Here is a 17896-nt window from a genome sequence, read left to right as displayed (position 1 = left end):
TCCCCTTGAGATGATAATAAAAAATGAAAGTTCGAATCACATGAAGAACCCGACCTTGTGAAATAAACCGCTGGCCTTCCGAGTAATGGCAACATATTATACATTTGGCACTTTAGATTTGCCCAAAACTGAACAAACACAAGCTGCATGTGAATTTGCACGCTCTAAACTCCATCTATTTAGCCATTAACCCCAGCACCAGATGTGCATGGATGTGAACACACACACACGCATGTTGTTCTACACTTTCAGTACTAGGTTGTGTCATGTGACACGGGAATATCCAGTTTGCTAAAAACAAAACCAAAAGGACAAAACTGTAAGACATATGATTTTATTAACACGTTTGTTTTTCAGTCTTAAGATAAAAAAAAGCACAAAAAAAATTCTCCAATGCAAATCAGATCCAACCACAACAAAGCAGTAGTTTTTTTCCCCTTTTTTTTTTTTTTTTTTTTTTAAAAAAAAAAAAAAAAAAAAAGTAAGATGACATAACCATTAAAAAAAGATGCCAAAAAGGTGGGGGGTTTTTTGTTTATTTTAGTTTGTCAGTCCAAAAATATAAATCACACATTGGCATACACACTCACACACTCAAGTGCTATACCTGGCACAAAGCAACCTATTATAACAGGTATAACAAGAGGACGTCCATGAAGAGGTTATTACATTCTAGAGGACACAGAACAGGACACAAGAACTGGGCATTGTGTAATGGGGACTAGATTAAACTGGACCTTAGCACTCGAACCATGAATCCAAAAGGTAGAGCTGCAGTGGATGAACACAATCATTTTTTCCCAGCAGAGAGAAGAAATACAATCAAAAGTCTTATTGGACTGATTAGAAAGAGGCAGCTACACACAAAAAAAAAAAGGTACAAAAGACCGAGTTCATTGAAAGAAAACATATTGAAGGGGGACCCCCCCCAATGTACGTCTAAACTGATTAGACTCCTGCTTTAATCCATGCCCATTTCAATTCAGTCATTAATGTCTGGTTTAATTTATTCCAATGTTTTATCATTTAAAGAGATATATGCGTAAATTGGAATTTAGACAACAACGAAAAACCACCCATGACTCTCTCAAACAACTGTTCCAGATTAACCAACAATGAGCAAAACTTATGTTTTATTCACACAGCTGAGCAGAAAACTGCAGGGATGACCAAAGCATATTACTCGCACCATTTCTTTTTTATTTCCATGTTTTATCATATTTAATTTTATTCATTTTAGGTTGTCTGGAGTATACAAATGACACAAATTCCTAAACGGCTTTCAGAACATCCAAAAGTTGTCACAAAGAACAAAACATGGGAAGTGGAAATCATATACTCTCAAGCAGAAGGGGAAAAAAATCATTTATCTACGTTGCCGTTTGGCGAAGAAACCAGACGTCGGAGCTGCCATTACAAACTACAAGCTGCATCCCAAGAACAGCCATTTCTAAGACACACAGATGGATTTACATATTGCTAGGGAAGGAGTAAGAAGAGGAGGAAATGATGACCAAACCCCTTAAAAGGATGCTTTTCCTGATAAGCAGAACTCAATGCTGCCTCCTGGTGGCTATATGATGCGTTGAAGTTAAAGCTTTATAAACATTTTTACACTACCTCCAATGTGCTATGATTGCAAATGCAGAACTGGGTTTGGTATCAAGCCAGGGCATGTCCTCATTGGGGGACCTGGTGGTTTTGTGCGTAAATGCGGCCTGCAAAGGTTACAGAGTCATAACCCTGAAATAACGTTTAAGTAACGTTCAGAACATCCCCCCCCCCCCCCCCCCCGTCCCCCTTCCCAAGACATGACATGGGTCTGAGCCAGAAAAGCTTTCAGGGAGCTGGACTACAGCATACAAACGAGGTGAATGTCCCTGAATATGTTGATCCAATGTTTACAAGATGGATGGAAAATTGGACAAGTTGTATAAAAAAAAAAGTGGGAAAAAAAATGGAAGAAAATCCAATGTAGAGAAACAAAAACACCACATTCCGTGAGTTTCTGTAAGAACTAAAGCAAATCCATGCAAATGAGTAGGATGGACACGCTGGTGTCTTATCTTTGATCAAGATATTTCAATTATGATGTTTCGTTTTCAGAACAGGCTAAGTGCAAATGTGAGCCCTTGCATTGGGCAGGAAGAACATAAACCTTTATTTCATGGCTGGCAAGATTGCTTTCAGAGTGGACTCGATACCACTCCCTCCTCTCCCCACTCACACGTCACACACACAAAACTCAGAGCTTTGCAAGGGGCATCATTAAAGCTTAGCAGAAAAACAGAAGAGAAACAAACACTGTATATTTGGAAAAGGCTAAACAGATTGCCAAAGCCACAGGAGTCCATGTGTGGCAGTTATGGTGTACTCAAACTGCAGTGATTTTTTTTTCCTCAAAACGTTGACATGAACTGTGACACATGTATTCACACAACCTATTACTCTGACACAAAAACAGACATCCTCTATATACACACACACACACACACACAGTAGACACACACACATTCCCTTGCTTATTGCAGCAATAATAAAAGGGATTATTTGGATAAGTAAAACCTGGATGTCATATTTGGGGGACACCTGAAATGTGAGGCCCTGAGCTATCGAACAGACAGACTGCTTGTGTGTGTGGTGTGTTTGTGTCGTGTAATAGGGTACAGCAGTTTGCCTAAGAAAGTCTTTTCTCTACATCCTTCCCCAAACTGTGTAGGGAAAAGAAGTGGGGAAAATTTTGAAACTAAGAGAGACAGGGCTTGATGGCAGGTGTCTGTCCCTCTCAATCTCTCTCTCTCTCCCCCATCTCTTTCATCTAATTCTCTCTCTTTCTCTCTCAAAGGAGGTAGAGAGAGCTGGCTGGCCAGTAGAATCTATTCGGCCAACCTCACACTAACAACAGACAGAGGGAGGGACAGAGAGAGAGAGAGAGAGAGAGAGAGAGAGAGAGAGAGAGAGAGAGAGAGAGAGAGAGAGAGTGAGCTAGAGAAGCAGGAAGACAGACAGAGAGAGAGTAAAAGAGAGAGACAGAGAGATAAAAATCATCAGTGAAAGTAAGTGCGGTAACAGTATGTTCCCAGAGCAACTACACTGGCTACAGACAGCGTGCACAGACACACGCTAACCAGCAGGGGGTTCCACTGTCCCACAGGCCTTTTCTCTGGTGGTGACCTTGACGGTTTGGGCGGCGCTTCTGTCGTTGTGGTGACCGGGTCGCTTGGCTTCGGGGCGCTGGCATCATCAGGCTCGTCGGTGGGCAGTGTTGGCGTCTCAAACTCCGCTGGTGCTGAAGCCGCTAGTGTTGCCACCGTCCGTCTGCGAAACTCCGGTTCTGAAGGAGCACTGGGAAATATTCAAAAGAGATTAACAATTAAGCAAATAATTAACGTTTTCCAAACAACTGTGGAAACTACAATTTCTGTCCAACAGAAAAGTTTGTTTTTTTCATTTAAACTATTGTTAATCCCCAGGAAGTCCATTCAGATTGATAAAATATTCATGCAGCATTTTATAGTCGATGCATTGCCATTCACTAAACCAACACGAAAAACACATCATAATGCAAGACTGCATGAGGCTTATATATAGAATATATCATGCAGAATGCTGACTGATTGAGTGTGTGGTTGTCAGAATATTCCAAATGGTTGTGTATTGGCTAGGCCCAATGTTTGCGCAATGCCTCTGATCGATTTTCCCTCTTTTTCTCAGCTTCAAAATGGCTTGCTTTTCTCCAATAGACAGCTCTTTGATCATGTTGGCTTATCCTTTGAAACAACAAATGCAGTTTTCACAGGTGAAAGTGAAGGCTTAAAAAAAAAAAAAGAATAGATGTTCAGAGCTATTTCTTGTTTAAAACAATCAAATCAATCTAACAGGACACACCTGGGGAACTAGAAACACCTCTCAGTCACGTGTTCCTATAATTTTGCTCGCCTACAGATTTGGTGGTCTGATAAAAAATAAAAATAAAAATACAGTCACCTCTGAAAGTATTGGAACAGCAAGGCTAATTCTATTATTTCCCGCTATACGTTGAAGCCATTTGGTTTGGGGATCAAAAGACGAATATGAGATGATATCAGAATTTCCACTTTCATTTCTTCATATTTACATCAAGACATGTTAAACAACTTATAACAAGGTACCTTATGTTTTTGGCCACACAATTTTTCAAGTGATCAGATATATTGGAGCACGACTGATAGGCGGTTCTTGCTGTTAAACTGATTGTTTAAAGAATTAATAGCTCCGAATGTCTACTCTTGGTTTGAGCCCTAGGTTTACCCTGTGAAAGAGTAAAAAATTTATCAGAGCCATTGCACAAGCATTTGGCATAGCCAATACAACAAACTGGAACGTCCTGAAAAAGGAAGAAGCCACTGATGTACTAAACAGGTCGACCAAGGAAAACAGCAGTCGATGACAGTATTGTAATTGTATTGTATGTAGAATTTTACCTGTGTGTGTAGATGACGTTTTTGGCCTGTATAATATCATCCTCAGGGAAAAACTGGGGCGTGGACTGGGGTCCGTTGTAGGGAGGCTTTGGTGGACGTGGCCTAGGAGGGGGAGTGAACTCTGGGGGAGGATCTTCCTCATTTGACAATTCCTTCCATGACTCCTGAGGACACAAACACAATGTTTCAATGCATTTGCTACTAGGTTATTTCTAAACATGCCAGAAATGTAAACAAATCCCACTTGTGCATGGATATTGTTGTCCTCTAAAGTGGCCCATGTGTGTATAAGAGACATTGGTAAACAGTGCAGGTGTGTGCACTCGCCTGGATAGAAGTGTCTCCCATGATGCACTTAGCACCCTCTATGACGGCGAGGTAGGAGAATCGGAGCTGGTCTGCTGTTTGGATTAGACCCATCCGGTACCCCCTCATCTCCAGGAGAACATCCTTGATCTGGACTGAAGATGGGTCTTTCCGCAGAGACATCTACACATACAGCCAGTTTCAGAGTAGCCAGTTTCAGAGTAGATTATCAACAGGATCGTATTTATTTATTTTAAACTGACTAGTTGGGGCTACATTTGGACATTTTTGGACTGGCAAACTAAAACAAAAAAACCCACCTTTTTTTAATGGTTATGTCATCTTACTTTTTTTGGTTAAAAAAAAAAAAAAAGAAAAAAAAAAGAAAAGAAAAGAAAGGGGGGGGGGGACTACTGCTTTGTTGTGGTTGGATCTGATTTGCATTGGAGAATTTTTTTGTGCATTTTTTTTTTATGTTAAGACTGAAAAACAAACGTCGTGGTAATAAAATCATATGTCTTACAGTTTTGTCCTTTTGGTTTTGTTTTTAACTGGATAATCCCGTGTCACGTGACACAACCTAGTACTGAAAGTGTAGAACAACATTCATGTTTCTAGACTTATGGATTCAATCTTCTGGCCCTAAAATTTGCTCATCTTTCAACTGGCAATGGAGGAAGAAAGCCCGTATTTATTGTGATTGCATAAATTCAGTTCATGCCACAGGCAAATTACAAACTGCTCCTTTAAATATACACTAAAATCTAACCAAAAATTCCCAAGTTTCCTCTTGAATTTTGTCACACATTAACCACACTCAAATACCACAGCAAACGAGAAATTAGACTTGCCCATCTCTGTCTATAGCAGGGATGTGCAATCTTATCCGGAGAGGGCCGGTGTGGGTGCAGGTTTTCATTCCAACCAAGCAGAAGCCACATCCGTGTCTATTGAAAGCCAAGATCAACTGATTAAACAGGTGGAATCAGATGTGGCTCCTGCTTGATTGGAATGAAAACCTGCACCCACACCGGACCTTTGCGGTTAAGATTGGACACCCCTGAACTATAGGAATAATAGAAAATATCCACCTGAAAGAATATAAAACAATTTGGAATAGGAAGATGCATCACCTCACAGTGTATATAAAATATCCTTCAATGGTCATAAATATTATTCCCTCAAATTTATCTAATAAGTGTAAATTAGCACAGAAGAAATTCAGAACATAATATATAGGGCTGCAACAACTAATCAATAATTAAAATAATCGACAACAAATGTCATTATGGATTAGTTGGGTCTGTGACGTCAAGGTGGATAACGCAGTCAGTGACGTCACTTCACAATGGTGAAACACACATTTCTATGAATAAAACACATCTGAGAAACAGCGGAGGTCACAGAGTGAGCAGCTGGGGGAAAAGTGCATGATCCAGGTCGTCCAAGACACGAGAACGTTTTATATTGAGCTTCAAACAAACTCGTAAGTGTATTAAAGTGGCTTGTCGTGTCAGATTATGTGTCGGATGCACGTGCTGTTTAATATGTTCCAGAAATGTTTTCTTCAGTGAAGAAATGACATTTTAACCTTTAGATCCTTATTTGTAAATGTTAGAAATTCACGCCAGTGTTTCCATTTTACATAAAGCCTCGTCCTGACAGTGAGTGAGTCTCCATTAAACTTCACTGAACGAGCAAGAGTCCATGCATGTGCATTAAACAGTGCGCAACAGAAAGCGCAATAACTAAATTATTCATTTTGATCAAATATTTTTGATGCTATAGTTATTTATATTTAGAAACAAAAGTAATTGTGTTTATGAAAGCAGTAAATGTAATGGGGTTAGACCATGTAATTGTATAGAAACGTAAGTGTCATACATTTACAGAATAAAGGAACATGTTACTGTGTTTAAATGAGTGAATGTGTGTTACTGTAGAACATTCAACCTCTTACCAGTTAACACTTAGTTTGTGCTTTTGTTCTTCTTCTTTTTTTTTTTTTTTTATCATTTTTAATATACAGATTTAACTTCTGCTTTAAAGCTTGTGGAGAATCGGTTGGTTTTTTTTTGTTTTCAAAATATAAATGTTAATTTTTATATTTTTTTTTAAATCCTTTGCACAATACATGGCATAGCCCACATAGATGCATTTAATACCTTTTTCATAGCCTTCAATTTGCACAATGTTTGAAGGACAACAGAAGGAAGAATGAAGGGGAAGAATGTGAAATAGCATGTTTTTTCAAAAACAATACAGAAAATAAAAACTGGCCTTTTAATCCAACTAATCATTTCATCGAAAAAATAATCGACAATCTAATCTAATTCTAGTTGCAGTCCTAATTATATCATTATTAAACAAAAGATCTCACCAGTAGGAGGCAGGTGTCTACAAGGCAGAAGGTTCCGGAGCGACCGATGCCAGCGCTGCAGTGGACCACCACAGGCCCTTGATCTGAGTTTAGACAGCCTGACTCTCGCACCTTGAACAGGAAGTTGAGGAAAGAGGCAGGAGACTCGGGCACTCCGAAGTCAGGCCAGGTGGTGTAGTGAAAATGAAGAATCTCTCTGGTTTCCTGAGTCTTTAAACAAGCCCACACCCCCAGTTTATTATTACGCATGGGTATACATGTCTAAATAAAAGTGCAACCGACCTGTATAATAAAAACCATCAACATACTGATTTTAAATAAAAGTTTCATATTGTCTCACTGAAAGATTCTCCAGCTCCAGCTGCCGGACTGTATAGTACGATTTCACGTCCTCCGAGACAAGAGTAAGCTTGAAGTTTGTGTCCTCGAAAATGGCTTCTCGCTCCTCCCTCTGTGGCCAGTACTGCGCACATTTCACCTGATCCAGCAAAAAACACACAGTAAATGTTGTCAGCCCAATCATTCGCCAACAGTACTTTCAGCTGCAAAGCAAATCACTTGTTTCAGTACGTTATGGTTTCTTTGCTAACAACTTACACTGGGACTGTGAAAGGAAGTTAAAAACTAGAGTGTAATTGTTGATCTGGTGAATCAACAGTTTTCTGTGAGGAGATGTTTATTTGGCATTTTCCAACCGCGCCTCCAGTGTCAGCGCTTCTTAAAAGTTAACGGTACAATTGCAACTTTAACTTTTCCTCCAATACACGGGAAAGTCTTCAGGACTTTCTTTGTGCTTTGCGGTTTCTCGGTTAGATTACAAGATGCTTTTTTTTGTCTAAGTAACTACGAGAGAGAGAAATAGTGGCGGGTCAGGGAATGACTGTTTACAGCTGTTGTTATCGTCATGAGTAATAACAGGAACCAACTTGTCTCGTGGACATTCCACAACATTAACTGTAAATATAAACTAATAAAAAGGTATGATGTGACATACTTGAATTAGTCAAATCTGTAACTGTTGGCAAACAGATGTGGTATAAGAGAAATAAAACACTTCAGGAGGTACTGTTATAGGAAAACACTCAACTTTAGGGTGGTATTTCCCTGCACATTGTTGATTATTCGTCTATTACAGCACACCCCATCATGTTTTATTCTTTAGTATGTTCATAGAAGCTTTCAACAGGTCATTTATTCCATGGTATGAATGACATAATTACAAAGATATAAGATATTTGCAGCACACAGGGAATCGTTGATTCTTTATGAAGGTCATCTGTTCCTAATAATCAACATGTCCGGCCAAATGGGAGGAGTGAAGGTTGAAAAGGGTGACGCTCACCGAGCCCTTCTCTATGACACGGTTCAGCATGACTACTCCACGAGTCCTCTGCTCCCACACCATCTCCCAGAAATGCCCACATGTGGTAGGTAAAGGACCCTAAAGGGAGAGGAAGAGAGAGAGAGAGAGAGAGAGAGAGAGAGAGAGAGAGAGAGAGAGACACACAAATTAAGTATTGTACGCATGTCTATGAAAGCAAGCGACACTGTGAATCTTGATCATGTGCATGGTCACTCAAACTTGTTGATGAGGCTTACAAAAAAAAAAAAAAAATTTAAATCTATAAACAGCAAGTACATCAGAATCTAGGAAAATAAACAAATATGGATATTTCGCAAAACAGTTTATTTCAACCGGAGCTTTTTAATATGAAAATTTGGGCTCACATTTACAAAAATAAATAAAGAAATAAATACATTTGTAAGTTGCTTTGGATAAAAGTGTCTGCTAAATAAATAAATGTAAATAAATAAATAAATAAATAAATAAATAACAACAAATACTATTTTCTTGTCTCGGCTACATTTCATGACCAGTTTAATCAGGATAATTTTTTTTTTTTAATTTAAGAAATAAAAATAGAAATACAATAGGAATAGGAACAATAGGGACATAAACTTTTGAACAAGCTGCTTTTTGTAAATTGTTTTTTTGTTTAAAGGTCCCCCCCCATTTTGTACTGCCCTTCAGCTTAAGCTACATAAGATATTAAAACTTTTCCCAAAAGACAAAATAATAATTTACAAAGATCATCCTGTTCCAAAGTTTACACCCCCCAGCTCTTAATGTACCGCGTTGCCTTCTTGCACATCAATGAATGTTTGCACCTTTTGTAATACAGTAGTTGTGTACGAGTCCCTCAATTGTCCGAAGTGTGAAAAGACGGATCTCAACATCATATAGCCGCTGTTGGAAAGGGAAATATGCAGAAAATGCTGGAAAAGCAAAGAATGTACAGGACCTGGAGGATTTTTCTGAAGAACAGTGGGCAGTTTAACTGCACAGGACAAACAAGGGACTCATGAACAACTATCACAAAACATAAACACAGTTGCTGATTATCCAGGTACCAACACACAGTATTAAGCACATGTAAACTTTTGAACTGGGTCGTTTCTGTAAATTCAGTTATTGTGCCTTGTAAACTATATGTAAACAGATGTTGTGTGAAATAGCTTATTCAGGGCAGCAGGCGACAAAATGCAGCCTTTATGATCAATTTCTTTTTTTTAAACTAACATTTTGCAAATTCTGAAAGGGGTGTGTAAATTTATGAGCACAACTGTACAATCCTGTCAGTGTGGTGTTTTAATGCGTTTAAAGATGTAAAATATAGAAATGAAGACAATGATTAACAAGTAATTTCAATATCTAAAAGTTAAAAATGTTTGAAAAACTTCTGGTTTTTTTTGGTCATTACTAGGCCTTTTTTTCTTCCTTCTTTTACTGTTTTTACTTATTTTTCCTCTATATACACACTTTCATATGTACTAGTCTACTTTGGGATGGGTGGGAACTGGGTGAGTGGGGGGATTTTTTTCCTTTCAATTTTGTTGCCGTATGTTTCCACATCTGTTATTTAACCAATGCAATAAAATAAGAATAACTGCTCACAAAAAATAAATAATGACCGGATATACTAAACTCAGAGCAAGTGCTTTACTGAATGTGCTCTCAATATTTCAGCCTGTACACCCTTAACGTAACTTTGTTAATATTACAACATGTTTAAAAGACTTGATACTGAAATCTCATTGGATTAACAAACTTTATATTTACACAGTAGCAATGTAGGTTTATAATAATTTTTAGGTCAGTATTTGCACATTACATTGACTAAAGTAAATAAAAACAGAACGGAATGCATGTGCCACTCCTTTTAAAAGGAGTTTAACCTGCAAACCAATGCTCCCAGAGTTGTGTACATTGTGGTTTAAGACTTTTAATGGAGTTGTACTTTCTTGCTTTTGGACCACAGGCCACATATTTGACTGCTTACTCTTAAGTCTTCTATTTCATACTTTTTCTACTGACTTCCAGTGAATGCAGCACATCTACATCTGAATTTCAGTATTCAGATACTGGTTTCTCAAACAATTAATTGCACATTCAAATTATCTTGCACACTTCTTCTGAAAAAAAGCAAACTAAAAGATACCAAACATGGCTCGGTCTATTTGACTGTTTTAAGATTAAGTGGACTATTATGGAAATGTTTGTTCCAAAGTTTTGCTTTAAAGGGATAGTTCACCTACAAATGAAAATTCTGTGATCAGTTACTCACCATCATGTCACTCCAAACCCATTAGACTTTTGTTCATCTTCGGAACACAAATGAAGACATTTTTAATGAAACCTGGGAGATTTCGGTCCCTTCATTTACAGTCCAATTAACCAAAACTTTCAAGCTCCAAAAAGTTCATAAAAGCATCGTAACAGTAATCCATGTAACTCCTGTGGTTTAATCCCAATTTTATGAAAACGATACACATGCTGTGTGTGCGCAAAAAAAAAAACCCAAAAAACTTTACAGCAGAGAAAGGGGGAGGCTGTACACAAACTGGGTCACATAGAACAATCTTTGTAACAAAGACGCCTGCAGATTTCAACATAGGAGGACGTTTTTTTGTGTCCACTCTCGCATCAACACAGCACGCATTCATCGTGAAAACTGAGATTAAAAAACCACTGGAGTCACATATATTACTGTTACGATGCCTTAATGAACATTTTGGAGCTTGAAAGTTTTGGTTACTTGGACTGTAAACAGAGGGACAAATCTCTCAGGTTTCATTAAAAATGTCTTCATTTGTGTTCCAAAGATAAACAAATGTTTTACGGTTTCGGAATGACATGAGGGTGAGTAACTGATGACAGAATTTTTATTTTTAGGTGAATTAACCCTTTAACATACGGCTGAGGTCGGTGACATTCCCCACATCACATCCCTCCTTTTTATTCCTCTGGAGTAGGGATCAAGTTCAGTAGAGTCGAAGAGGAAAGGCTTTTCAAAATCAAGGCATGTGATGAGGCTTTCTACAATCAATCAGACTTACCGTACAAAGACTAAATTTCAGAAAGGACTTGTGATAGCTAGGACCTGTGAGGATATCTCGGACAATCAGACTTTTGTGTAATTCAGTTCTAATCCATTAAGACATTTACTGAAACTCTATTCCAAGTCACTCATCTGAAGGCTTTGCTTTATGCTGAGGAGTAGGGGTTCAAGCAGGGTTAAATCTTCAGGCTGAACAGAATGGAAAAGCACGTTCAGACGAGTCCGTACCTCTTAATTCTGACGCATTCTCTGGTATTTCATAACATATTCCAAACGGCCCAGGAAACGTCAGCAGTGTACAATAAACAGCTGACATTTCCTGCGTATTCTGTGAATCAGTCACTAAACTTTAACAACAGTCTCATCGTCATAATTACAAGTAACGTCCCTCTTTAAACTGGAAAACTCCAGTCCATACACTATTACTCAACAGAATCTTACGAGAAGGTTAACCTAAAGTATATAATAACGTCACAATGTTAAAACAACCAACTGTTATTATACTTAAGGCGGGAATAAATCTGGGATATTTTCATAGAGAGAGGTATATGAAAATATGAGGGTATGACGCTAAAAGGAGGCTTGAGATCATTCCTGTAATCCCGTTCTGTGCTTGTATATGCATATATGTATGCAAGTATATATCCATCATTTTGAATGTATGGAGAAATTAAACACTTATTACTAAATACTTTAAGATGTTAAATGAACCCCTTTTCAGTCCCTCATAACATCTATTGCTTCCTACTCAAAGTGTGGACTTTGTCTTTAAGCTTCTCTCACATTAAAAGTCATTAAAAATAATTTCAATAATGCTAACGGTGTACACTTTCTGTGCGTAGATATGCCCCAGTACACAAGAGTACATCAATAATAATAAAAGTTGACGGTAAACAGGAGATGGATCTGAGCGTGTTCGTGCTTGTTTAACACTCAGCAGCGTCGCCTCCTGCATTTTTTTTATATAAAGATGTGCATGGTACAAACTTCCATGGTAATTCTAAAATATTTTAGGTGAAGTCAAACCCTGAGAGTCAGGAATATCTGCGTTTAGGCCTCTTAGTTAGTCAAAAGAAGAACTGTGCATACAAAACTTTTCATTTCAAAACATTAAATGCAAACAAATGACCAAAATATGTTGGACCAGTACAGAGATGTTTACAATTCAAGTGTTTATGAGGCTAGAAAGTGAATATCAGATTACATGAACACAGTGACATATACAACCTCAGTATGTGTTTGCGCCGAATCTAAAAAGAATATTAACACCAACTCTTTGTCTTGATGTACGAGATATTATATTATAACAGCTTTATTCCACTGAAAGTCTATACACAAGAGTCATGTCACAGTGCATTCAACTCCATTATAGTGAATTACAGTGATGTTTGAATTCTCGATTCTGATTGGTCAGAATGCAGTGAGTAAATATCTATAACGTTAGTTTTGGCTGCAATGCAAATCCCAGGTTTATATTTATGTGTTCGTTTAAATACGTTATTGTTTCTAGAGTAAAAACTTACACTGGGACTGCAAAAGCCTGTAATTCCTGACCTGGCGAATCAACAATTCTTTTTCGAGGAGACGTTTATTTAGCATTTTTGGGTTGTCATTTGAGTCTCCACGGTCAGAGTTTCTTAACAGTTATAAGTACAGCTGCAACTTTAACTTTTCCTTTAAGATAAGGGAAAGTCTTCAGTACTTTTCTTTGTGCTTTCTCACTGAGGGAGAGAGCAAAAGATTAATACAGGCTGGTCAGGGAATGACTGTTTACAGCTGTTATATGGTGAGAGATAACAGGAACGTGCTTGTCTTGCAGACAATTCATAACATTAAACTATACGCTGTACGGCATGGCATTCTTTCGTTAATTAAAGTCTGTAACTGTTGGCAAATTGCTGTGGTATAAAAGGAATAAAACACTTGGATGTCCTGTTACAGGAAAATGATCAACTTTGGGGTGGAATTGGTGCTCCACTTCATCCTATTGATTATTGTTTTTATTATAGTTTTATTCTTAATCAATAAAATCAAACCAATTCAGACTGATTTGTGCTGCACAATAACTATTTTGTTTTGGGGGGGGATTGTTTTTTCTTTGTCATATTACACTTTGAATTTAATGAGACATCCCTCTAGGATGTACACTGATACACAACACGAACATTAAAAAAAAAAAAACACACACAAGCACAAACGATATTTTTACAGCACAAATGAATCAGAGTGGCTTCATGTTTACATCTCCTACTTGGAACGAAAATGGACTTTCCCACTAAACAAATATTTCACTGACAGCTTCAAGCGATTTAAATACAAATGGACTTTTAAAAAGTTCAGAGGCAGTAATATTGCATTGTGTAGGCTTTTTTATTTTTATTTTTTATAAATCGGAAATCCATTCCTCTATACGTTTATAACCCCTTTATATACTGAGCGCACAGCTGAATGTCGGGCTGTCTATACACATTTTACAGCGCTTTAGAGAACTACTGAAGTGCAAAGTCACAGCAGGACCCCTTCCAATCAACAAAACAATGCAAAAACCAAACCCCAGTACTGGAATCTAATGAAGCAGCCATGTGTAACGCTACGTTCCCATGAGGTTTCAGTTCTCCACAGCTACTTGCGAACATACAGAAGTCTTTATTATGGCGTTCAAACTAACAATCAAAAGGTTAAAATATACCGAGTTAGTACCATATCACGCCTGACTTCATTTGAAACATTCCTACGCAGAGAAATAAGAGTGTTAACTGTGATAAGGTGCCGTCTATCTATCTGCCGGAGGCCGACGGCTCTCCCTTGTCGCCTAACCTGAGTGAGAATGTAGCTTCTCCGCGCCTCCTCCATGGAGATCAGACTGGCATTGATGTAGTCGTTGCTGCCGAGCTGAAGATGAATTCGACTGTGGTCAACTGGTGGAGGGAGAAACAGAGACACATACAGTAAGTGTTTTACATCCTCACTAAAAAATCACATGACCGAGCACCATACAATTGACGCAGTCACACAGGTGCAGCTAGGGAGAAATTCCCAGAGGTCTCTGTGGTGGCACAAACACCACAGGTCTCTTTCAGGTCCTATTCTCAGTTCCACCAATTTAAAGCAAGCATCCTCCTCATATTAGCTTAGTAAAACAAAAAAGTAGCATAGTACATGGATTGTCAATAGGCAAAATGGCCGAAGCCTACATATGCGGTGATTTTTGCATGAAAAACTTGCAGCTGTTTTTAGGCCTGAGTGAAAAGAAAGAAAAAAAAAAACAACATGAGAAAACAAGAGGAAACCACAGCAGCACTGCTCTCTACAGAAGGAAGAGAAAAAAGAAAAAAAGGGGGGTGGAGGTGGCATGACATCAGTTGTGCTAAATTATTTCACAGATGATTTTAATAAAAACACTTTTCTGATCTTGACCATAATGCCAAAATTGGCAAATCACAATTAAAATGATGAAACAATCGTTAGAGATTTATGTATTATATCATAAAGCAAGCTAACAAGTTTGTATACTGTGCTATACTAGAGTTTTCCTAAAGACACATATTTAAGACGTTTTTATTAAGACATATTTAGTAGTATGGATCTTGAATCAGGTCTCTGTCCCTAAAGCATTTATATATTCATCATACTGTATATTCACACATCGAGCTGTTTTATTCGGACAAGCATGCGCTCAAGTATTAATCTGTGTTAGACTTTAGTCCACGTCTTCATAAATGCGCACATAATACCACAGTGCTGTTGAATTCATGAATCTGATTGGTCAAAAAGGTGTTGATTACATTAATGCACTTGTTGTAATACATTTCTGCAGGGGGGAAAAAATAAATATTTGTATAACTGAAAAATGTATAATTGTTGATATGGTGAAGCTTTCTGCCAAGACGCATTTATTTAACGTTTATGTAACGTGTCAGAGCTCTGTAACAGTCAGTAAGGGTTCTACCACAGGGACAGGATTACCACTTCAAGACAGAGAAAATCTCTCAGGGGCTGAAGAAGGGATGATGTTATCGCTTGCATTATAGCTACTATAATGCAAGCGATAATAGGAACTTGTCTTCTGGACATTCCAACTACAGAGTTGGAACAGACGGATTAAAAAGCATGCAGTGTTGTGCATTAAATTAAAACCATGGTACAAGCAAGAATAAAACACTTTGGGATGTGCTGTTACAGGAAAATAATCCACTTCACACCACACCACCATGGATTATTTTCTTATACCGGCATGTACCTCTGTGTTTTATTCCTTACATTATATCTAGTAAAATCAGAAAAAGCCTATATTAATCTCTTTTTTAAAAATGTACTTACATGGGCTGACATCTCTGTAGCGATTGCGGCTTCTGTTTTCTGGAAGTTTGGCAACCTTGCACGGCAGTTCACTTGACTGTTGTCTGATTTCCTGGAGAATAAAACAAATATCGGTTACATCTCTTACATATCATAATGGAAAATGTTTAGTGCCTTTCATAAGCATTACAAAAACCTACTTAGGTTTATTTTGCATACGGACAGGTTTGTTCCTGAGAACATCAGTGTTCACACAGTGCATGCACACAGACACGTCTTGCTATTGCTTCTGCACCAGGGCTGCAACAGGGCTTATTAGTAGGTCAGTTAAGTAAGGAAATGATGCCATTAGTATTTTCATTGACACACGTGCATGAATGAGAAATGGGTCGGCTAGGACAGAACGTTCTGGACAGCACCCAGTTGAGCTGGTTAGGCGCTCGCCAAATGCTGCCTGCTCTGTTTACAAGCTTTATACGATTACAATAATCGAGACGGACAGAGATCGAAGAGTGGGAAGCTTTACAAATGGAACCTGAAGTTGTTTGGAAATTTGCATCAGCGACATCGTCACAGTGATAAAAAGAACTTTAAAAGCAAATAGACGGTGCCCGGTTTTGCATGGAAACATGACGAAAAACTAGCTTGGGTAGTCTAGCATTCTCAAAGTAAAAACTCAATGGGAAATGACCAACAGCCATCGACTTCCTGACTAAATCATACTCTTAGCCAGAGCATAATTGAGGGAGTGGGTAGCGCTGCACAAAATAATCAAAAGTTCAGTACTTCATTCAATGTAAATAAAAAAAATATATTTTGTGTGTGTGTGTATATATATATATATATATATATATATATATATATAAAATGAGTAATAAATCAATAGATTCTATATTTTCACATCTTTATTAAAACAGTATGTCGACATATTTTAGCCTTTAATCAAGTCTAATCGTGCACGCTAACGAGCTCGTGTGGCTCTTGTAAAGCCTGACTGCATAGAGGTATTTAAAATAGAAAGCAATAATAATGAAAATCCACAAATAAAACATTCTACAGTCACTTATATTTAATGTCAGAACATATTTCTTTATTTTTCTTACTTATTGTATTGTCTGTATCGGACACAGTGATACAAGTTATCGGTATCCGAGTCAAAACGATGATATCGTGATAACCCTAGAGCAGGGTCAGTCAATTAGCAACCTAGCTAGCTATTCACAAGAACTAAATAACATGAAATAACAGTCAGAAAATATTTTAAACCCAAGTTGTTTCTTTTAATTAAAAAAAACACTGCTCTTATTAGGGTAACTAGAAACAGTAGTTTGGCATGAACAGCCATCACAACGCTGAGTTTGTCCGTTAGCAGAGGAGCTACTTGTTAGCGTGTCGGAGTCTATCAGTTCACACTATCAGTGCTGCTTGGCTACATTACATTACTTTAGGTTATGTTGGGTTAGCGCGCGAGCTAGCGAAGTGTCATCAACCAGAAGACACGAAGATTACACACCATGGCACGGCATTCACATAACAGGCAGCGCTTGTGATCTTGTTTCCTCACGTAAACACAGTCTTAAGTAGTTATAAACTAGGGTAATACCTGGTAAATGGCGTTCCAGTTCTCGGATTCATCAATTTCCCGAAACTCGGCTTCCATCGCCGTGTTTATTTAACCGCCCGCTCCACTACTGCCGATCCGTCACTCCCTGTGGGGTACGCAGGACCGGTTAGAAAAACAGCGACCAATCACACGGACTCTAAAAAAAAACCCAATACTTTTACGACGTTAATTCGCTTCCGAAACGGATATTTTAACGTTACTGTTTTCTCTTGGCCTGTTCTTACCGGAAACACGCCGCACGCTCCTCCCGCACCGCCGCACTACAGCGCTGACTCTGCGCATCGCCCCCGGGTTCACACCAGTAACCAATCAGAGAGCGCGCGTGCCCAAAATCCCCAGCCAGGAGCCAATCAGCTCACAGATGCTGTCCGAAAAACGCATACTACCCTATTTTAATGGTTGCGTGCTGCTTTCGCGTACTATC

General features: G+C 38.3%; 1 protein-coding gene across 4 annotated transcripts; it reads right to left on the bottom strand.

Moving 5' to 3' along the window:
- Positions 1-318: 318 nt before the first annotated feature.
- On the bottom strand, positions 319-17810 carry ptpn1 (protein tyrosine phosphatase non-receptor type 1). Of its 4 annotated transcripts, none has more exons than XM_017467706.3 (10): positions 17697-17810; positions 17452-17608; positions 15870-15960; positions 14367-14467; positions 8492-8590; positions 7490-7627; positions 7150-7359; positions 4791-4952; positions 4464-4627; positions 319-3345 (listed from the first exon to the last, which is right to left on the bottom strand). In XM_017467706.3, exons 2-10 carry the CDS (start codon positions 17506-17508, stop codon positions 3048-3050), a joined length of 1320 nt encoding a protein of 439 aa, XP_017323195.1. In that variant the 5' UTR covers positions 17509-17608; positions 17697-17810; the 3' UTR covers positions 319-3047. The 4 variants fall into 4 exon arrangements, with proteins under 4 accessions (XP_017323195.1, XP_017323196.1, XP_017323194.1 ...); XM_017467707.3 differs by having other exon boundaries at positions 17452-17557; positions 17697-17801; XM_017467705.3 differs by lacking the exon at positions 17697-17810 and having other exon boundaries at positions 17452-17696.
- Between the last annotated feature and the right edge of the window lie 86 nt (positions 17811-17896).

The sequence above is a fragment of the Ictalurus punctatus genome, chromosome 5 (assembly GCF_001660625.3).
Source record: "Ictalurus punctatus breed USDA103 chromosome 5, Coco_2.0, whole genome shotgun sequence".
NCBI classification, from domain to species: domain Eukaryota; kingdom Metazoa; phylum Chordata; class Actinopteri; order Siluriformes; family Ictaluridae; genus Ictalurus; species Ictalurus punctatus.
Note: the sequence above shows the minus strand (reverse complement) of the source record. Positions and strands in the feature narration are given on the sequence as shown.

Excerpts from the sequence above, each read along its gene's own strand:
- ptpn1 (XM_017467706.3), bottom strand. The coding sequence starts at position 17,508 with ATGGAAGCCGAGTTTCGGGAAATTGATGAATCCGAGAACTGGAACGCC. Across the intron at positions 15,961-17,451 it reads ACTGGAACGCCATTTACCAG|GAAATCAGACAACAGTCAAG; the intron begins GTATTACCCTAG and ends TTTATTCTCCAG. Across the intron at positions 4,628-4,790 it reads TGGGAGACACTTCTATCCAG|GAGTCATGGAAGGAATTGTC; the intron begins GCGAGTGCACAC and ends TTGTGTCCTCAG.